At 40.3% G+C, this 22,940-nt stretch overlaps 1 protein-coding gene across 3 annotated transcripts in view; it reads right to left on the bottom strand.

Annotated features, from left to right (window-relative positions):
* The window catches only part of ENOX1 (ecto-NOX disulfide-thiol exchanger 1), a 700,008-nt gene that overhangs the window by 161,402 nt on the left and 515,666 nt on the right, over positions 1–22,940 (bottom strand). For all 3 annotated transcript variants that reach the window (XM_053665398.1, XM_053665399.1, XM_037132222.2), the window contains 3 exons: positions 22,439–22,645; positions 18,609–18,842; positions 8,241–8,453 (listed from right to left, as the gene is read on the bottom strand). In XM_053665398.1, the coding sequence (XP_053521373.1) occupies positions 8,241–8,453; positions 18,609–18,842; positions 22,439–22,645 (654 nt within the window). The remainder of the gene's footprint in view (positions 1–8,240; positions 8,454–18,608; positions 18,843–22,438; positions 22,646–22,940) is intronic.

Here is a 22,940-nt window from a genome sequence, read left to right as displayed (position 1 = left end):
TTTTGTTTGAGCATGAACAGTAAGTTGTATTCCTCTGTTGTACAGAGTCAAGAACACATCATTTCTGCCTTAAGTAACTTTACTTCCAGCTGTGGTATCCTGGGAAAAAGAAAATTCCACACTCATCCTGGATTTGGCAGTTTTTATAAAGAAAGTATTTTCTCTGGACATATATTTCCTGAGAGCAAAGAGGTATTTTTAATAAAAATTATGCTTCCAGCACTTAAAACATTGGCAAATATGATCTTCAGGAGAAATAGAAAACCTGTCGAGTTGCTAAAGCAGTTAGGGGATGTTTGTCCCATGAATGAATGAATGCTAGCAATGACTACAGACACTGGAAAACATTATAACACTTCATAAAAATTCTTTTTCCACAGCAGGGACATAGGAGCCAAATTTCCCCTGGTGGAAATAAAATGTTTAGCTGAGATGTTCCTAAGACGTAAGTGATTTCAGGAAGAAGCTTTTAGGCAGAAGAAATGTGAATGAGGACACCAATCTGCCTGAAAGAGGGGTCGTGGTGCACATGGAGAGTAGAAAGCCCTCTCATGTACTCAGCGTTTAAGTATTTGACACTTAATAGGAACCCAATAAATATCTGTGGATGAATTTCATCATTCACTCAAATGCTTGAGGCTTTTATCATTTTAATAAAGAAAAGAGATGAGGATACGACAGAGGAGACAGTCAGGGCTAGGTGACTGTCTCTAACAAGACTCATGGCCAGTTGGAAGCACCTGCAGGTGTCCCACATGCTCTCAGGATTAAAATGCAGCTGATAATTCACAGGGCTGTTCAGCAGATGTAACCTCCACAGCCAGGCAGAACCAGGACATGTGCCTGGCTGATCCTCTGTTCTGTGAGGAGCTTGGGAGCATTTGACATCATGGCTGGGAGCCAGCCCATACTTGTGTTTAGGTACTTAGGGACCTTAAAGGGTGGAAGTGTTGATGTGATAAGGACTGTAGAATTTTCAGAGTGGGAAGGGAACTTAGGAGAATGGACAAACACTGTCACCATCGAGATGAAAAAACAAGCTTAAAAGACTTTTAAAGTCACCTGGCTAATTAATGATGGCACTGGGATTAGAATCAAGATCTCTTCATGCCTAATCAAAAGTCTCATCACTATTTGCTGCTTTCAAGGTCTAAGATGAGGTTGATGCCAATTCCTATCATAAATGGATAAAGTAAATTTGCATGATAGTTCTAACCTTCCCAATCCCCAGGCTAAAATATTACCAACTATAATACTATCACTGTAAACGTCTAAACCAAAGTATACTTTATGTATTCTACTTTAGGGGGAATGGTATATTAACAGAATGCCAGTTGAGGTCATGGTTTACTCAAAAAACCAACATTTAGAATATGTTTTGTAGTTATTAGGTGCCAGCTCAATTTCCAATACCACCATCATTTTCATCTAGGATGTTTGATTAACAACCCTTATTCATACAAGGTGCTTTACAAGAATTACGCTAGACCTGGGAGTGGTGCAGTAAGGTGGGAAATGAAAAGAGTAAGTGGTCTCTGCCTTTATTTAGCCTGAAATCCTACTAGAGGAAATAAAAACCAACAAACAAAAACCTTATGCTTAGAGAATAACTAAATGCTCAAGTAGACAATATTAACAGGTACTGCAGAAGGCAGGACAGAGGGAGATGGTTATAAGTTATAATAGACCAAAAAGGTCTCCTGGAGGAAGTGTGATAGAAGTTGGGCTTGCATTCTGGCAGCGGGGCTGGTGGGTTGTATGAGAGGCAAATGCTTCATCTTCTAACCAAATAGCAGCATGTATGCTCAGTGTGATGCCAGCACACTTCTTCAACTCCACATGTGAACTATACATTTCCAATTAGAATATCTTCCTCTGATCATTTTTTCATTAAAAAATATATGGTAGTAGAAAGCAAACAGTACAAGGAGCCAATAGTCTTGGGCTCTAATCTGTCCCTAAATTGCTAAATGACCAAGGGCTAGCATGTCTGCTCCCTGAGTCTCAGCTTCTGCCTCTGTGAAATGAAGGGTTGGAGCCAATGACTCCCCCAGGTCCTGTCTAGCTCTAACATTCTACAATTTCTACTTCTCATTTCTCTTCATTATATTTGTGGCATGTATTCTAAAATTAATATCAATAAACCCTTTCCCATTGCCATCTGCTTTCCTGTTTGCCTTTTCCTACTTTGCTCCCTTCTCTCTCTTCTCTCTTACCAGGAAGAATGTTGGCAAAGTACCAAAGTAGGAATATCATGGAGCATTTAAATTTTCATTCAATGTGTGTTGTAACAAGGCATGCACAATTGATCATCTTGGCATGCATATTAATAATTGAATGCTGTGGTACTGCTTCCTGTACTTTATAAACAACTGTCTGAGCTTTTAAATGATAAGCTTTGCTCACAACTGAAAAACTGAATGTGGGCAGACCTATGAGGAGCTCCTAAAAAGTATATGTTTTTTGAAAACAAAGAAGATCAAAACCCAAAACTCTCTCAGTTGGGAAACCTGGAGGAGTTTCTGCCGATGGACAGTTTAAGAAATGACATAAACATGAGACAAGGATGATATAAGGATACGACAACATACAAATGAGATGATTCATATGTATACTCTGCAGTTATTTTTCTCTCTCTTATATATCTAGCAAATGACATCTACCTCGCTGGCCCAGAAAGAGAAAGTCCCAGGTTCCATACCAGGATAGATGATGTTCTCATCTAACATCTTGGATAATTATACAACCATGGTTAGAAATACAAAACAACCCCAAAGAGAAGTAAACAAATGCTATACTTCTCCCAAATTCTCGCTTGGGTTCAGTTGCTTCCCCTTGATGTGTTACTCCAAAGCTCAGATGGAATTGATGCCCATTTGAATATATGTAATAGTGAAGGCCAAAGACATGAGAAAAGGTCAGGATTAAACAAATGTTGGTAGAACACAACACTGATAAAGGTGGGAGGCAACTGTTGAGCATTGATATAGACCTTGAAATAAATCACATTTTTTTCTTGATGTTATTAGTAATGGCTCTTAATTTTTTCCCTTTGAACAAATGCCACTTGCTCAAATATGAAAGCAGGACAAATATGACAAGCAGGGTAAGGAGAAAGGAGCATCTAATCCAACTTAATGGACTATCACTTAATGAAATTTCCTTCTCTTGCTCATCCAAGTTGCTATTTCCAGCAAATTCTAAGTAGGGACCCAAACTTTTACTGTATTTGGAACTTTGAAATGTATCTGACATTTCCTGGAAGTTGTTAAATGAGCCCTTTCCTTGGGACACCAGGCCAGCCACACTTGCTGTAATAAGCCAGGTCATCAATATACCTGCTTCCAAGGTGCCTCAGAACAACTTCCTGACACCCTAGGCCAGGGGTGTCAAACTCATTTTCACCGGGATCTGCACCAGCCTTGTGGTTGCCTTCAAGGGGCCAAAATAATTTTAGGACTGTATAAATGTAACTACTCCTTAACTATTAGGGAGTTGAGATTACATTCCACCCTTTGAAGGCAACCTCAAGGCTTATGGGGTCCCTGGGGAAAATGAGTTTGACACCCCTGCTCGAGGCTTTCTGATGGGGAGGCTGCACTGGGATGGTATGGAGAAGGGGACTCACACTGTGGGATCTTTTATGTGGAGAGAACACTCAGGACTACTTCTGAATAACCAGGAGATTTACAACCACTTGGGAGAAAGAAAGCCAAGATGCCATTCTTGAGTTTTGGTGCTTAACAATCCTAATCTAATTCCAAATGACAAAAACAAAGTATGATTCCTATGATATTTTCCAGGGATATAATGCAGATAAATGGCGATATGACTGGTTCTACTTTTAGCAAATATAGCAAGTATGTCAATCACTGTGGACTTTAGCGGTTACTGTTTTAAAGGCAACTCTCTGCACCAATACCAAAGTCACCCTACCACACTGAACTGAGCTGGAGAAATAAAAAAGTATGTCTGAGACAAATAAACAAAACTCCACCAGATACTACATGAGAGATATTTAAAATTCAAAGGATGATGAAATGAGCACCTACCTAAGATTTTTATGACAAATGTTAGGATTTGGTTCTCCTTTGCATCTGGGGAGTAGTCAGCTTTATAAAAGTGCATAGAAGAAAATGGAACATTCAGACATTGCTCAGAGAGACACACCTCAGTGTTCCTGTTCTACCTCACAGGCTTTGTTGCCACTCATGAGCACACTTAAGGTGTCTCCCATCTTCAAGGCATCCTGAAGGGTCTTGGCTAGCAAGGACTCACCAGAAGGCTGCTCAGGGACTCCATGGCTGGGATGTGTCCCCTTAGCCAGCATGGAAGCCTGTCAAGATCAGCTAGAATTTTTGTAATCTTTGTTGATATCTGCTGGCTGACAAATATTTCCTAGAATCAAATTACAGGGCCAAGTGGGATCTCCTAAATAGTAATAGGAATATGGGAAATTGGAAGGTTGTTGGACAGTTAGTTACAACTGGGGATATGTAAAGTGAATTTTTCTGTTGACTCTTCCACTCCAACTCTCCTCACATCCCATAGCCTGCTACCAAGTGTCTGGTAAAGTACTGCAATCTCCAATAAAAGCATAGCTAGTGAGCTCCTTTTATGATTTGCTTGATTACACATGCAAGTTGAAACCTCATTATCCGCAGAAAGTTCTAACACCAAAGTCAAACTGCTTCTTGTGTCCCTGGAGACTCTGACTTCACTGTTTCATGCTTCCTTACTGCCCTATCTCCCCACCACCACCCCCCATCCCCACAATTTACTCACTCACTTACTCACTCAGCACCAAATATTTGTTACATTTCTATGTTCCAGACACTTGATATATTTTGATGAATAAAGAGACATGTTGTTTCCTTTTTGATACTTGTTAAAATAATCAATAGCAGATACATCACTAAATCATTACACATTTTGATAAGTGCTCTAAAGGACCTAATCAGATATAGTGATGGTGAACCTACTAGAAGAGAGTGGATCAGAAAAGGCCCCTCTAAAGAAGTGACATTTCAGCCAAGATCTAAAGGAGGAGGATCCAAGCATGCAGAGTGGGTGGAAGAGCACATCAGACACAGGGAACAGGTATGCAAGGGCTCAGAGTTGTGGGGCAGCATTGAAGGGCTCATCAGGAAGAATGACACACAGTGAGTCAGGAAAAACTGACATTGGAGAAGCAGGCATGGAGAGCTTTTTAAGTTAGGGAGAGTCAAATAGGAAGCCACTTAGAGGTTTCAGTGGGGAAGATAGAATATGAGTTATATCAGACAATGTGTGAAGAGTGGCCTGACCTGGGATAAAAGTGGAAGGGGAGTAACTACAGGGGTGGGGAAAAGTAGGTTTATAGTAGTTTGTATGGAAAATATATAATACAAGAATAAATAATAATATAAGAATAAACTCTGTGCTTTACATCTTCACAACTGCGAATCTACTTTTGCCCACTCCCGTATGTATGGCAGAAACTGCCAAATGCCTCCCAGTAGCCATTTGCCTCTTCCTCCTTACTGTGAGAACTCTAATTTTATTCTGGAGATCAAAGAGCACAGTCAAAAAAGTGTATTTCCAATTTTCCTTGTGCGTAGGCAAGCCCACACATAATAATTCTGCACAGTTAGACATAAATGAAAGTCTGCTGGGGATGTTAGGGTAAGTTTTGCTTTGTTGCTCTAAACTCTTGCTTTTACTCCTCTTCTTTTGTTATGTGACTCTAGTCTATTAAAAAAAAATGTGATAGCAGGAGCTAGAGCAGTCTTCTTAGACAAACATCTAGGAAAGCCTAATCATGTCATAGAAACCCCAGGCCTGACAGCCTTGGCTTACTGAACTGGTGCCAACAAATACCAAAATCTGGATTTTACTGTATGTGTAAAGAAAAAACTCCATTTATTTAAGATGCAGTGTTCCGTGATTCACAGGCAGACAGAGTCTCTAACTGACACACCATACATTATTGTGTTCAGGCAGTCTGCATGGGCATGGTAGCTGCTAAAATCAAGAAAAGTGGGCCTATTTGAAGGTGGAAACAATGTGGTTTGGTGGTGGGAGACGGTGAGTGTAAAAATTATAGGATTTTTGCTTGAGAATTTATTAAAATGGGGAAAAAACCCAGAATAGGGATAAGTTTGAATATTAAAAGCAGCAAGGTAATTTTTGATATTTTACAGTTAATGTACCTAAGATATAGTTAGCTATGAGAGTAATCTCCACTCCTGTGGGTCCATGAGGTGGGGTTTCCCTCCAGAATTCAAGGCTCTGCTGCAGCCCTTCATTCTCTCCTTCTCAGCCAGTGAGTGAAGCAACCTAGCCACAGAGATGCTCATTCCTATTTGGTCATCCATGTGCACCTACAGGTGCCCACACCAGGGGAAGAGGCCTGTGGGATTCAGTGCTGCCTGTGGCCAGATGCTCAGCCCCATTAGGAAGACTATTATCCACTGTTGCTGCAGATTTCAACCTCATTTTCCCTTGTGACTTCTGTCAGTAATGAAACGCTGAGGATTGGACCCCCCACATTAGACTTCTTTCTCTGGCTCTCAATGATTTCAAACCCAGGCCAACTTGTACCTGTAGCATGCTAGGCAGACACATTGCGTTCTTTCAGCTACATGATTGGGGCTTTGTTTTAATAGGTGCTTCCTTCAATAGACACTGCCAAAGAAAAATAAATTTCTCCCCTTTTCTAATACGTGGCTGCCTTGGTCTTCATTGTTAGAGTCAAGGGCTTATTCTTCCCTGCCAGGTGGGGCTATAAACTGCATAGGAATGGAAATTTATTTAGAACAGATGCCAGTGATCATTCTATTGTTCGGACATTTGGCTTTTTGCCATAACTTTACAGGAACTGTATTACTTTTTGTGTGGCCTTTTTCCCCTCTCTCGTTTTCTTCATGACTAATTCACCTTTTCATTCCTCTACCCGCTAATCCATTCTTTGCTTTTCTCCTTTGAAAGGTGGTACCAATATTAGTGTTCTTTACTCTATACCCAGTTACTTTAACTTCAGAACTGTTGGACATACACAGTTGGATAAGAGGCCATTCTTCATGACTGGGGGGAATCTAGGTAAGTTGGTCTGAGAGTGGCCTGAATGAGACAGAGCAGTTCTGTTTTTCCTACTCCTTTTCTATAAAGACAGGTGGACCAGGTTGATCTCATACTGGATATTTGGTCACTTACCATAGTTTAGGTTTGGGAGTTTCTTAGATAATGTTTTATGATGTTACAAAAATGGTCTTTTGATAACAAAGTCATAATAAAATATTTTTTATGCATAAGAGCCCCATTTTTCATCCTCCTTTCTCTTCCCATGCTACTAGATGACATTATCACTTGGGCTTACACTAATGAAAGAGGTGCTAGGCATTTTGGCACATATATCATTGACAATAACACTTATTCTTAAAATAAATAGGTAAATCACACATGTCACCTGCCCGTCTGGAACTCTGCGCTTGGTATTGAATGGAGCATATTATTACAGTGTCATTCAATGGCTTTTACTGAGCAAGGGTGCCACTGTGACATTAATTATAGGCACAGATAAAGTACCCATAAAAATATAAGCCTTTTTAAAAAAATAGAACCTTGGAAAATTACCCTGACTGTTGTTCTATGGAAAAGTCACATTTATGCCCCTTCATCAATTTAGGACATGGACATGAAAAATCACCAACATAAAGTAATCAAGGCAATTTGCTTTCCAAATGAAGAAAGGACAAAAAAATAATACTGCAAAAAAATCTCTACTTCTGAGTTGCCTGTGTTGACAGCCAAAAGCTCACCTCAAATATAGGATCCTGAGGAGGAGTGTTTTTGATGGTACCATCTTCCTAAACAGAGCCCAAAGACAATGTGTTCATGGTCTATTACTACCGTCAGCATTAGGAGGACATGCAGGTGAGTGCGGACAGCCCACAGGTGTGGTGTGAACTGTGGTGGGTTCAGCAGGCACAGGTGCATCTGGCTGCCCTGACCTGGAGCCAGGCTGGGTGTCCTGAGGAAAAGCTACAGAAACATTGCTCACCTTGAGAAGTAAGCTCTCAGGGCAGGGTCCGTGTTCCTCCAAGTTGCCACAGAACATGAAATAGGTTATGAGGCTTGCCATTCAATATGGAGTAAATGGGAAATTATTGAACTACTTACCCCCAAATGAAAAAATAAAATGAATACGAAAGAAAAGGCAAAGTCACAATAAGACAGATGGCCCCCAAAATCTTACTTACATTGAGTAAGGATTCCAGTTAAGGCATTTTTAAAATTCTCCTTGGCTTCCTCCATTTCTTGCTCATGGGTAGCTTTTTCATTCATTAGCCGGCGGACGTGGCTGTTGGCTGACTGCACCATGGAATAGAACTGGTTTGCAGAACGCCGATTCACTTCCCCTCTTTCAATCCAGGAAAGTAGCACTGTGATAGCCTCGGAAAACTTGCTATCATCTGGAAATGGAAAACCACCAAGTACAAATCATGCCACGGCAAGAAAATATACTTTATGTTGATTCCTCTTGAAAGACAGAGCTGGCCCTTCCTAATGGATACATGTTCAGAATTTGACAAGTTAGTTTTCCTGAGACTAATCATCTATCATCACTTAGCTTCTCTTTTGCCATCTAACTCCCTGGCATCACAAACAAACAAGAAACAAAGGGAGATTCACCTTCTCATACACCAACTCAATGAGCTCAATTTTACATCTGTTCTGGGCACTCTTTGTAATTTGTACAATTTCATTCTTACTCTAAACCCTGATTTCTCTTTCTTAAGTCTGGCTCAAAAAACTGTTAGTAATCTATGTGGCATCCACTTCACTTCTTTATTCTTTCATCAGAAATATTACATAGTGATGCCAGTTTTTTGATTTACAGAATCAGCTGAGTTAGTGTCAAACTGTGGATGACAGATTTAATTACTTTACAACTGGTTGTTATATAAGATATTGTCCTTTATGTAGTAGGAGGAATAAGTTGATTCTTGTTTTACTACTGTTCAAAACTAATTTCATTTAGGTACAGTATAACATATTTGATTAGGCTGAAAAAAATAGAATATTTCCTTGTTTTCAATGAAAGAGGACCTGGGGTAGTCAATTTTTGCTTAAAAAGGCTGTTGAAAATCTATTTGCTCTGGTTTAAGGTGTACAGAGTTGGGAAGGGAGGTAGGAGTGGGGAATGAGGTTCTGCTGATAAATACGTGATACAGTTTCTTTCAAAGAAAAGAAAAAGACTTGCCTGTTTGGGATTGGTTACTGGAACAGACCTGTGTTGTTTGGCTTGGAGGTGGAGAAAAAGCAAGTTTGAAGGTGATTAAGTTAATTATAACTGGAAGCTATATGTCAGTTAGTACAACATTAATCAATCCTACTGCTGAAGGCCCATTGCATATTTTCCAGGCAAACTTAGAAGAAAGTCTTTCACTGGTATTTTTTTAGCCCTGGAAACTGTGATTTAGGAAAAATATACTATTTTTTTCAAGTAAACTGGGTAGAGTCTGAATTCTAAAAATAAGGAGAAAAATGAGAATAGAAGATTCAGATTCATACTCATTTGACACATTGAGTGTCTACTATGTTCCCTCCACTAGGGGACATCTGAGACATCCTTATGCGATCTGCGTGTGTGTGTGTGCACATGCAATGTATATTATTATGTAGTGTTATATACTATTTTTACATATGAACACTCATGCATATACACACATATACACATACATCCATATACATCCATATACATACATACACTTCAGATGAACAAATAGAGGGTGACTCATATTTGGGAAAGAGTTTTATTTTATTCACCAGATGTTTTGGAGTCAACCATTGTATTTTACACATGACACAAAACCTCCATTTGTGGAGTGCTTTGTGAATTTTGTAGAGTGCTGTAGAAATGCTGTGAGTACCTTTTTCTCCTGAGGCCACTCCCAGACAAGCTACAACTTCATTCCTGTGGCTGCTGCTTGTCCGGGAGGTACACGCACCCGATGAAGGCAGGATCAGCTTAACCAGTGTGTGTGGAATGTACTCTGCCTTCTCAGGAGAGAAGCAACTATTATCAAAGTGCTATCGATCAGCCACCCTTCCAGGCCCTCCCCTGCTGTGGGGAGGCAGTGTGGACAGGGGATCAAAACTTTTTTTCTGTGCACACCTGACCACTCTGCTCTAGTACTTTTGCCAAAGGAGATAACTGGCCTGGGGGGCGCCTGTGAGGCACCCTGCAAGGGAAAGAGTCACGTTTTCTTGAAAATCTTAATCCACAGGCACAGAATATACTTGTTCAGTATCATAGCCAGCTTATACAATTTTGTTAACTCTGGAATTTCAGTGTAAATTCAACTATCAGTGAACTCCAGCTACAGTAGTTTCTCATCTCATCTCACAGACCAGAGAGGCTTGTGTTAGATAAAATCTGTCATACAACTTAACATTACATGCAGGCAATGGAGGGGCTCATGATTAGCTTCATGTTTCTGAGAGATCCACTGTAACTGCTACAGTTAGAATGAATTTTGCTTCCCTCACATTCTCTACCTCGCTCCCTGCCAATGTACATGAAGAGAATGGAGAATGGGCCTCTGAGAAGAGAGCAGAAAAAAAACAACAACAAAAAAGCAAACACTGACTTAATGTACCATTTTCCCCCTTTGCTGTGACTTGCATGTCTACATAACACAGAGAAAAAAAATCCTCATTTTTGTTATTGCACTTACATGGGGAGAAAGCAACACTGTTGTATCTTTCTTTTCCTTGCAAACCAGAAGTTTTTTCTTTCCTGCCTGTGAGCACTCAGTTCATAAATATCCTAATTTAGGGAGAACACATGTGTTTGTTTTAATTGTCTAAAAACCAAACGTTATTATTCTTCACCCTTGGTCTTAGAACATGAATTCATGAGCAGATTATAGTTAGCTCATAGTTTTCAGAAATAGAAACAGCATTCTTAGGATTGGGCAACTGAAAATATACAATTTAAAAAGTAGAGAAGACACTTTCTAATCTTTTAACAAATCACAGTAGACAGAATTCCATTAGCTTAAAAGAAGTACTTAGTTCTGAAAATGCCCAATTTTATTGTCATTTCTTAACTTTTTGAAACTGGCAGGCCAATGTATGACTGATATACTGACATTCAAATTAAGTGTAAAAAACATTAGTTTAAGGCGTGATTGGTAAATCATGTCAATATCTCTTGTCATGTAAGAAGTGACTTTATATTAACCAACATTAAGCCAGTAATTCTTTAAATGGCTACAGAAGTGTACTGGGAGCAGTCATTTTCAATATCTAACTAATGGTTTTCAATATCTAAATTCAGTTTTGCATTCAGTGGAAACATTATGGAAAAACAGAAAACTATATAAACTAGTTAAACTAGATTTAGATTGCAGCATTATTAAAGCTATTCAAGTGGGAAGAAATGAACAACACTCATAAAAATCACATCAGATGCACTTATAAATATTGTAGGTACTTTCTGTGAACATGCTTAGGCATAACTCTGAACATGGGTGCTGTTTAGAAACTAGAATGTGAAGATGTGCTCTTTCCACAGTAAGAATCTGGAAAACTGGTACAGTATCATGAAGTGACTATGGAGCATTTTCTCATTAAGCATTCTTCAATGTTTTCAAATCAGGGTCCTCACAATGTTTTTTTATCACACCTGAGTTTGCCTCACATGTTTTTTTATCCTTTAACTTTCATTTTCCCCTTAAATCCACCCCCCTCTGTTCCTTTGCCACATTCTTCTTTGTTAGGCACCTTGGCATGCCTCCCCAAATTTGCACACATCCTAGGCCCTCACACTCCTGGCCCACCCAGCTGTTATTCTTTGTTCCAGATTCAGTTGAAGTGCCTTTCATAAAAGAAGCTTTTCTGTGGCCTTAAGATGAATTAGGTGCCCATTTGGTATGTTTTACGATTCCCTACATATCCTGCTATTAAAACATTAGTCATTCTGTATAATAATTATTGGTTTATGTATGTCTCTAGTTTTGAGTCTTTTATGAGAATAAAACTTCCACCCTGGCTGGTGTAGCTCAGTGGATTGAGTGCGGGCCTGCGAACCAAAGGATCGCAGTTCGATTCCCAGTCAGGGCACATGCCTGGGTTGCAGGCCAGTTCCCAGCAGTGGACACAGGAGAGGCAACCATACATTGATATTCTCTCCTTCTCTCCTTCCCTTCCCTTCTAAAGATAAATAAATAAAATCTTTAAAAAAACTTCCAAAAATACTTCAATCTCCTGATTACTCTGAGTTTTTCCCTTTGTAGACTATCTGCATGGTGGAGGGGAGTAGATTTACAGTTGTTTGTGTGGAAAATAGTATAACAATTAATAAACAACACAAGAATAAACTCTGTTTTGCATGCACCCAACTGTAAACCTACTTTTGCCCCACCCTGTGTATTTCATTATACCCTATTTCTATTATATTTGCAGTGATTAACACTAGAAAGCTCCAAATTCAAAGTTGGGAAACATCATTTGTTAATAAACATTTAAATTTCATGATAAAGAGTATTTTTACATTGTCTATGAGAGATAAATGTTCTTATGGCACTTTAGCTGGCTGATCCTTTCATTCTTCTGGCCTCTGAGGTCCTTCCCACTGGCAAGGAAAGTTAAGGGTGATGGTAGATAATCACACAGAAGCACAGCCTCTATAGCCAGGCATTAACCAGCTTATCAAATGGCTCAAAACATTTTTTGAATGCATTTTAATTCTCAGAAGGCACCAACCACTTTTAATTCTGTGAGAGCTAAGTCATGCAATTATTATCTATCATATTTCAGCGTCACTACCTGAACCCATACCTATCTCATTTTATTCCTGGTTACTTCAGACTTCATCAACCTCCCTTCCTTTCCCTCTCTCCCATGTTTATTGAGCACCTCGCACATGGCAGGCATTTAAAAATTGCTTATGGATAAATCTTTGTTATTCAAAGACCACAAGCATAAGCCTCCTCTGGGAGCTTGTTGAACATGCAGACTCTCTCTTCTTAGTCAGGCCTTCTGATTCAGAATCTGCATTCCATTCCAGGTAATTCATACACACATTAAAGTTTGAGAAGCACTGGAAGAAACTGCTCAATGAAAGATTGAGAACTGGTTAGGAGCTCATCCAAGTTAAGAGATAATAAAAACCTGAAATAGAAGATTGCACCTGAGATATTGAAAAAATATTGAAAGGATCTGATGTAATTCTTAGGAGCTTTGTGAATCCCTGCCCCCAAACTCCCTACCTCACTTAAAGAATAGCCGCTTAAACATCTGTCATCCCTATCATGGAAGAAGAAATGTGAGAAAATGTCACAGATTTGGAAATAGGCATAGAGATTACTGAAGATACCTTCAGTGGGATACTGGGCATGAACTAAAGGGTGCTCACCAGTTCCCCCTATGTTATCTGACTCTGCAGGGGTATAAATCTTTAATAGTCTTTGACTAGGCTATTTTACAGTGTCATATGGCTAGAGCATATATTGTGGAAAACTGATAACATGCCAATAATTCTTGTTGATAACAATGCAAATGAATTTTTGTCCAGTAGGAAATATAAATATTTATAAAGTAAGTTCTTTTTCGAGCCATTTTTACCTTCTTACTGATTCCCTCATTAATTACAGAATTAAAAAAATCATTGGCACACATTTATTTTACATTTTTAAGGCAGCCATGACTTTACTGCCATGGTCCACTTCAACACCCTTTAGACTGGCAGGGCCCGGGCTTCAGTAACATCTGACACCCTAGGGTGCAGCATAGAAGCCAGGACTCAGCAGGCGGCACTTGGTGAACTTTAATCAAGCTGGTGTGTAGTCAATAAAGGGGAAAGGAATCAAACATGTAAGTAGTTGTTTTCTCCCCATTTGTGTATAGAGGGAGACCTGGCCTGAATTTCAGAAAAGCACATGGGATAAATGTGAGGCCATGACCAATGAATATGAAAACATAGGTGGTTGAGTCCCCCCATTTATGGCTGGGTCTGTAAAGGAACAACAAGAGTGGAGATTCATGTTGGAAAACAATGTATTGAGAATTTAAAAAAAGGAAAACATTGTACAACATTTCTGCTTCCAAAGACATGGAGACACATATATGTGTGTACATGCACATACAATGGTGTGTCTACACAGTTGTTATTGATTTCTGGCCTCTGTGATAACTAGAAACAGTTCACGGTGAACAGTCACATACTGATGCAAGGAGAATGGGGCTTCCAGGATAGCCAAAAGTGCTGCTACCATATTCCTAGAATTTCACTGTTTCAACACACATTGGATATCCCTAAATAAGGCTCCATTTTCTGGCTGCTCAATCAACCATCGAAAGGGGTAGTACCTTACCTGTCCTCCAAATCATGAGTAACATAAAAAGTTATACACACGGTTAATTTAACAATCTCTTCTATCTCCAACACACACACATTCAATCTCCCTAATATTTAGTACCTGTAAAAATACAAAAACTAAGGGCGGGCACAATATGAAAATGCCCTGATTATTCCTGCTTTAGATTAAGCAAAGTGTTTCTAAATAAAATGGCCTATCTTCCTTGTATGAAGGTCAGTAATGTCTGAAGAAGTGATTCACAAACAGACTCCTGTGTCCTAAGAAGACAGCCTGGCTTTTAGCTAATGGAACGTCCACTTGCCTCATAGTATTATTGATTTGTACATCCTTAGAACCATTAATATTGACAACCATCTTAGCAAAATGCTGGAACCACTCCCACCCATTTACCCCCTGAGCAGGCAGACACCAGGTTACTCTGCATGCAAATCAGAGTCTAGTCTTCTGGAAATCGTGAGGGTTGATCCCATTTCCTGACATAGCCAGGAATTCCAAGGGCACTGTTTGTAAAGCTTTGTTAAAACTTCACCTGATGCAGAGAAAAACTCTTCATTTCATCATGTAAAGATTATGCAAAGTTTTTGAAAGTGGGGAGAATACACAAAAACTTTTAAATGTTCTTGCTAGAGAGATCCTTAGTGAATTAGGATATAATCTTTCCTCACTGTCTGATCAATGTCTTCCTTCTACAGTCCAAACACAGGGCTCCTCCAGGGGTGGATGGTCTGTGTTAGACACACTGAAATTCATTATCTCATCTGCCTGGTGCTACTGTTTCCAATAAAGTGTAATTATGGTGTTATTGAGCTCCTTCCCACTTTCTCGGAGCCAAGCTATAAACTTTGGACTGTGTGCACTTCCCAGTCAGTCTTCATTAAGTTGAATCATCTCAGAACAATGTCTATTTAATCAGCAGGGTGCTCATTAATTTTCTTTTTTAGAATTTGTATTAATGTAACAAATACTGGTGCTTTATGCCTTAGACAGTATACGATTATAACTCAGTGTTTCATCTGACTTCAGAAAGCCCTGTGGCCACTGAATTGCCTGGTAATCCAGGCAAGGTTACCTGGTCCCATAAGATTCCCCTGTCTCACCCCTCTACTGGCCAGGTGGTGTGATATCTCCACCTCTGTACTTGTCACCTGCAATAGTGGAAATACAGAGTGCTCTGTAAATTGCCTCTAGCACTAAAGAAATGTAAACTATGTGAGGCAGAGGCTTGTATCCTGTTTCCTTTTTCTGCAGTGCTCAGCACAGTGCCCAGGCATATATGCTAAGGGCTCAACAAATGCTTATGGAATGATTTGAATGATGGCTGAGTGCACATCACTTCCCTAACTTTTGGCCATAGGTCATGCCTAGTGGTACTGTTGGCTAGAAATGCGACATGCTCACAGATCCAAATAGTTAAGAAACAGAGAAAATAATTTGTTTACTGAGCATCTACTATGTGCATAGTTTTAGCACTGAGCAGGATGTGGAAGGCCTACCAAGTGGTAATGGAGACTTGGCCTATACAGATCTTGATAGATAAACCTGATTTGCAAAAAGGAAATTATAAGGGTAAATAAGTATGATATAAAAATGGGGAAAATGTTTGTTATAAATGTAAAATAGCAAGATTTTTTTCACAGAGAAAAAAATCCAATTAGGTATTTTCAGATTGCATTTCTACCTCCTTTCTGACCCAGGCTTCTTTACCTTAGGTTCTGACTGCATTTTATATCCCCATACCAATGAAACCATCTTCAGGGAAACAGTTTCATAGGCTCCTCCTGTCTGGCTTTGCAGCATTATAAGGAGCATGAGTGGATTTCCTCTCTGAGGCAGCCAATTTCCTAAGCAATTAAATGCTGTTTATATTCCAAACTCTGTGCTTGGGTTGAAATTGTCAAGCTTGATATTACCTGACTGTTGCCTAAGATGTATCCCCAGCTAGTTCATTCTACGGTAATTGCCATCTAATAAAATTTCCAATCTGTTCTCTCCTCAAGGGATCGCACAGTACTTGGCAAAGGTGCAGCTTCTAAATTCTGCAAATTATACTTATATATATAAATGTATATTTTTGAAATGGCAAGGCTTGTAAATTACCAAACTGATATCCCAATCTGTTGTCCTCTAACAGGAAAGGCAATGCTGTGTGCCTTTTATGTGCAGATACTTCTGTGTTGGTTCCTTAAAAATGACATAATGTAGATGCCAAACTTTCATGAAATCCCTCCCAGAATCAAGGTGCTGGTTTTTGTCACTTCCAGGAGTGGACATGGCAGAATACAATACAGACTATATAGCTCACAAGTGGTAACTACAGAATGTACTGGCTATGAAAAAATATTTGTTCCCAACTCAACATTCCTGGTTGAGGATATTGGTCTCTCTTTCTGACCAGTTGTTACAGCTTTGAGTCTGAATGGAAAAATAAGATGTATTTAAATTCTATAGGCTTTTCATTAGAGGGACAGTCATGACTTCTTTGATACAGTGGGGTAGTTCAGCGGCAGCTGCGGCTTACTAGGGATTCCCAAGCCCTGAATAGGAGATGACGGTTAGAAGCAGAAGTCAATTTTTTTTAGAGAGAGAGAGGAAGGGTGGGAGAAAAAGGGGGAGAAACATCAATATGAGAGAGAAACAATGATAGGTTGCTTCTCACATGGGTCCCCACCAGGGACCAAACCATTAACCCAGGCACGTGCCCTGACCAGGAATTGAACCTGTGACCTTTCAGGTTATGGAATGATACCCAACCAACTGAGCCACACCAGCCAGGGCTAGAAGCAGAGGTCATTTTGTTGAAAAATTATTTTTTCAAGCATAGAATGTCAACTTCCTATCTTTCTAAAATAGGATTTGGGCAGTTTTTCATACATTTCCTTTAGCGAAAATATCCAATCCACTGTATACACTGCCAAGCAATACCCTAGGTATGCTCTAAAATGCTTAAAGGATCAATCACATCTCTCCTTTCATAAGAAATTGTCAATGGCTTTTTCTTTGCTTATGAAATAAGCCCCCAGGCCAGTGGCAGCCTTCGTGGCTCTACTGTCTGGCCCCAGACTACTTTTCCAGCTTCACCTTACTCTATAAATTTCATGCAGCTCTCGCCCTTGCCAGAGCAGGCCACATGCCTTTCTCCCCCTGTGCTAAATATCCTTCTGCTTCCTGTGTCTTTATTCCTAGCAGCCTCTGACTGGAATGTGTTTATACTTATTCGTGTAGTGGGAATAAAATCTTGTTTATCCTGCAAAGTTCAAATTCCGCCTTCTCTGTGAAGACTTCCTTGACACCTTCATCAACATTATTTACAGTCATTCTTAAATTCTCAAAGCATGTTTCTTGTACCACAGACAATTATGTCACCAGATTTGTATTACCATTTATTGTTTGCTTGTAGACACCTCTGTGTGACCAGCAACTGTGACCTATGTATTTTCATTAAAGCCTGGCATGCCCAATGTCCTGAGGACAGCCTGTGAAACGCTCAGATGTTACTCATATGACACAAATTTGATTATAATGGCAAAAAATTTACATATACACAGTCCTAATTTCAAGACCTGGCACTTCCCCAATCCATAGGGCAGGTAATAAAGCCTCCATGTCTTTATCTCTCATAGAATCAAACACAGGAGAGGAGCTCAGAAAATGTGAAGAAAGGAAATACACACACTTCTAGTCCTAATTATCCTGTAGGTACTAGGAGTGTTTCTTCAACGTCACCTCCAAAGAGAAGGATCCTAGTCTATATTTTGCTTCTCTCCTCCAAGGACCCCAGTGCAGAATGATAGGTGTTAAGGGGGCTTTATTACAAGTCTCGAATAGGTACAAACTCTATGGAGCAGGGGGATCACCAAGATCAACTTGCCCATGGAGTAGACGCTAACCTAGTTATTCAACTCAAGTCTCATTCAACACAAGTCAGAAGGCAGTAGCCTGCTTTGGGGCTAGTGCTGATGACTCTTCTGCCCCTCTTTCCAGGAGTTTCATTGAGTGACGGTGCACACACATTCACAGAGAACTGTGGTGAGAGCACTGGAAAAGGGCAGTGCTCTGTCCCAAATAGCAGGACCAAGCCCATCGGTGTCCTGCTTGCAGGTGACTTTCCCTGCTCACACCAAATCAGCCCGTGAACGAACAAGAGAGACTTTGGTGTTTAGAGTCCACAGTCTTTCTTTTTTTAGTGGGCAATGGCTAATGTGGAGGAAGAAAAGACAGTGCCAGCACATAGCCTCCTACCTTTCAGCTTCTCGGCCAGCAAAGCAGCTTCATGCTCTGAGTAGTGCATGATGGCAGGTGGGGAGGGTGGCCGAAGCCGGTCTTCCTCCAGCTTGCGCCGGTGCCGCTCCTCGCGGGCACGCATCCTCTGTTTGCATTCCCACTCGTAGAAGTCATCCCTGGCCTGGGCAAAGTCCACATGAAGGCGCCCAGAATCTTTTTTATCTGTGCTAGACCCTAATCGCATCCGATAACCTGAAACCAATGGAAAGTCTTATCATATAGTAGCATCTCCACTGCATAGTTTGGTTCTGGCCCTTGATCAAGGTGCACTAAGAAAAGTCTGTCATTTCTTTCTTACAGAGGACACCCTTCCCATCGGAAATGGAGGCCGTTATCCTTCTCTCCCATAACCTGGAAGCATTGCCAGGTGAAGCCCATACAGATTTGGGGATAAACACACTGCTGGGAGGTGTCTTACAGGGTCTCCTACCCATTTGCAAGCCAATGTTACCAAGAGGATGATCTCAAGAACCTGGGCAATTATCCTAACTCCTTCTTCCATCTGGCTTCCAGGCAGCTCAAACACAAATTTGACACATGCTTTTTTTTTTTTTTACTCCCCCCTACCTTTTTATGGTGTGATTTTATATTTTCAATTTACTCTAATGTTACTGCATGAGCTCTCTGAAATTCTTTTTAGAAAGAGATGGAGTAGGAGTAAATAAAGACTATCTATGATATTTAAAGAGATCTACAAGGTAAATTCCACAACACCTCACTCACAGGCAATCACTTCATTCTACTAGAAAAAGCTGCTGCTCAATTCTCTCTTGGCAACTGCAAAAGCCACAATTACCAATTTTAGCCACATCAGGCAATTTTGCAATGCTCTTTTACTTCCACTTATCCTCTAGGGCACACAGGAGAATATTTCACCTTCAATCAGGAGGCCTTATGTTGCCTTCCTTACATCCCTGCAGCAGCCCAGCTGGTAGGCAACACTACAACTTGTCTACACAGTCTTTGAAGGCCACAGGAACCAACATGAGAGCCCAGAACTAGACCAAAAAATGAGCCTGCAAGTCTTCAGGGAACTTACTGTGAGATACCCAACTTATGAAGATTGTGAGCAGAGACTTGATCTGAGAAATCAACAGAAACAATTGAAGCCAGACAGCCAGCCAAGTTTCAAATGAAGAAGACTTGGCTTTGAGGTTGCTATTTAGTTTGGGGTACTCAGAATTTAAAAACGTAAATTCAGGTTCCAGCAGAATCACAATGGTCAGGCTGCTAGAGGAGAGAGCAAAATAAGTACTTTTGCTGTGTAGGTGCTTTGCAAATAAGACACCACTGTGAAATGCTAGGCTACATTGTGCCAGTGTTCAAGATCTTGTGGTAGATGTCAATGGATTATCATAACATTCTGGGTTGAAACTCAGCTGAAAATCCCTGTAGAGGCTGACTTCTCCCAAGTAGGGCACTTCACATAATTGAAAAGTCACAAATATGAAGCAGACCTCACATCTGATTTCCATTACACCCTTCTGACACCCAGGTTTCAACAGTGTTATCTAAAAATGGAAAGACATATTAATAGCCATAAAAATGCAAACATCTGATCACAGATGAGCAGAATTAACTCTAAAGCCGAGTGTATCTTCATTGTGGGCCAAGATTAATTTGTGAAATTCCCATTTGATAAATCTGCAGGCCACAGTGATACATACACAACAGCTGAGCAGGCAGGGTGCCTAAGACTGGGCAGTGTTGGGATAAGCCAAGGAACGTTCTCTTGCTCATGTCCCAAGGATTGCTTTTCAGACATTTCTGGTTCCAAAAATCACCCTCCCTTTTACCAAAACATCATCATTAAAGCCTTAAAAGAGACCCTGATGAGGCTGAGTCTAAAATTAGGTTGGCCTTCAGATGTGAACCCAGGTCTAAAATTATACAAGCCTTCCATCTGGGCTCAGGCTTGCAAAAGCTCGCACACGGCCTCCCCTCCTTCCTGTTCCACAAATTAATCAGCCTCTCAGAACTTCCTGGGATGCATGCTGCAGCCACCACAGGGCAGTGGAGGCACAGCTGGGAGATGCTCATGCATCCAGGCGGGGAAGCCAGGGTGTAAGGTCTTTGCTGTGGGTTCCTTCTGTCTCCAAAGAGCAGACCGAGAAGCAATGCAGGAAGCAGGAAGGCTGTTCTTCCTGTGCTTCCAAGCAATGCTCAGAAGCAGGACCAGGGTCCAAGCTGACAAAATCATAACACCAAGGCATAAATAAAGGAAGAACCTTTCTCACGCTTACCTTTGGGCCTGTTCATCTTTGGCAATGTCTAATAGGGTTTCTGATTGGGGTCAAAACATTGTGTAATGTTGCTGTTAAAGCACCTTTGGTCTACTCTAACCCTCTCATTTAATCAGGTGGGTTAAAGTAATAGTTTTATTGGTAGAGCTGTGAGCAGAACCCACATTCCTAGGTCAAGGTTCCTGAGAAGTAAGTCAGTTCTTCTTTTTCATCATCAGGCTGTTTGTGTTAAAAACAACCCTGTACGCACTGAATGGTTCCTATATTGCAGGTGCCACTTAATATCCATTATTTTGATTTATTCCTCATAACAATCCTATGAAGAGTACTGTCACTATCTTAATTTTGCAGATGAGGGAAAGGAGTTTCAGAGGGAGGTTAACTTGTCCAAGGGATGTGAAGCCCCATTCCAGTCACTCAGTAGAATCCCTGATTGTCTAATAGATCACTCCAAGGCTATAGCTCAAGTATAAGTGAAAAGTAAAATATAGCTGTTTGTGTGTTGTAATATATTTTTATTCTATGTTTTATCTTCCATCTCCATTTTGGAAAGTTGTCAGATTTTTTCTCTCACTTTATAAGGTTTTATTGGAATAAGGGCTTTAAAGTTCTCTGTATCACTATCTTGCTCAGGAAACTTTCTGCAGTACTGAAAAAACTCCCAAGGCTTCCAGGGTTTGCGAGAGAATGTCACAGGAATAGGGGCCAATCAAGTAAACCTGGCAGTAATGTTCAGATGTGCTTTTATTTTTTCCTATTCTTTTTCCACCTCCCGGTACTGGCTTTGTCTTAGAATAGGGGGGTGGTGTCCAGAGCAGCAGACTATAAAATACAGACTGAGAGTGTGAGGGAGTGGCAATGAGTTGAATCTAAAAATACATCCTTCTAAAGCCACATATCAGTACCAGCCCCATAATTCTTAGATTTGGCAAAGGCCATGTAGACAGATTCCACACACTTGCTCTGACACCTACAGAGTGGAAGGCAGCATTAGATATAATTTCAACATCTGTAAAAATCTCCCATATAAATTGGCGCTGAAGAGGAAGGGATCATGGAGTAGGTTTAACAAAGACAAATGTACCAGCAATTGGGCAATGATACTGGGTCTTCCGCTAGCTCTTATAGGCTATTTTTTTGCAAAGAACTGATTTTGATTCAGTCCCCTGGTGTCTAGAAAGTGAATCACTACTGAAAAATTGAAATTATGTTGAGAGGGTACGTTATTCCACCAGAGAATTACATCCAATAATAATGGTCCTCATTATTCATAATACTGCTTTTCATCTAATAAGCACTTGAGATCATTAATTAGAAACTTGATGGAATTCCTAAAGACTGGATGTGGGAAGCCATTCCTGCAGTGAGGTGCATTCACAGACTTAACCTGGAGTTTCTGCAGCCTAGGGAAAAGGCAGAATCCCTCCTTTTCTAGCCCCAAACTGTAAGGATTTTTATTGTATATTAAGGCAAGAGGAAATAAACCCATATTAACATCATAAAACATAACAAAATGCCTAAAAACCCCTATGTAATGCAAAGTACCAGAAAGGTAAATGGCTTTATCGACCATGAATTCCTCTGCAAAGCGAATGTGACAAAAATTCTTCTTGCTTTTCCGAATCGCTGTGATATCACCACACTGCTCAAAGACTTCTTGAATAATTTCCTCAGTGGCATTTTCTGGTAATCCTCCAACAAACACAGTCTTACACCCAGGAGGTCGTTCTCTTGTGGAAGGAGGTGGAAGATCTAATAATTAAGCACAACAAAACAGAAGGTTTTGCTTTTGATTTCTTTGTGCTCTTATTTTCTAGTTCACCTGGCAAAAGTAAAACTTGCAGAGTAACTGCCTCCACTTGGAGCAATGAAAATTCCTTACACTGGCTTACAGTGACTATGGGCTGTCTTGTTTTTCAGTTCCTCTCCCCTCTTCCTCCCAAGCTTTCTTTGCTTTCTTTGTTCATTTCTACAGAGTAGCTATGCTTGCCCGTGAGCAAAGATAAAGCAAATGTTAGCATAATTTCATTTCTCCTTCATAATACAG

Source organism: Artibeus jamaicensis, unplaced genomic scaffold (assembly GCF_021234435.1).
Source record: "Artibeus jamaicensis isolate MK-2021 breed Jamaican fruit bat unplaced genomic scaffold, CSHL_Jam_final contig_414, whole genome shotgun sequence".
Taxonomy (NCBI): domain Eukaryota; kingdom Metazoa; phylum Chordata; class Mammalia; order Chiroptera; family Phyllostomidae; genus Artibeus; species Artibeus jamaicensis.
This window is presented reverse-complemented; position numbering and strand designations above follow the sequence as displayed.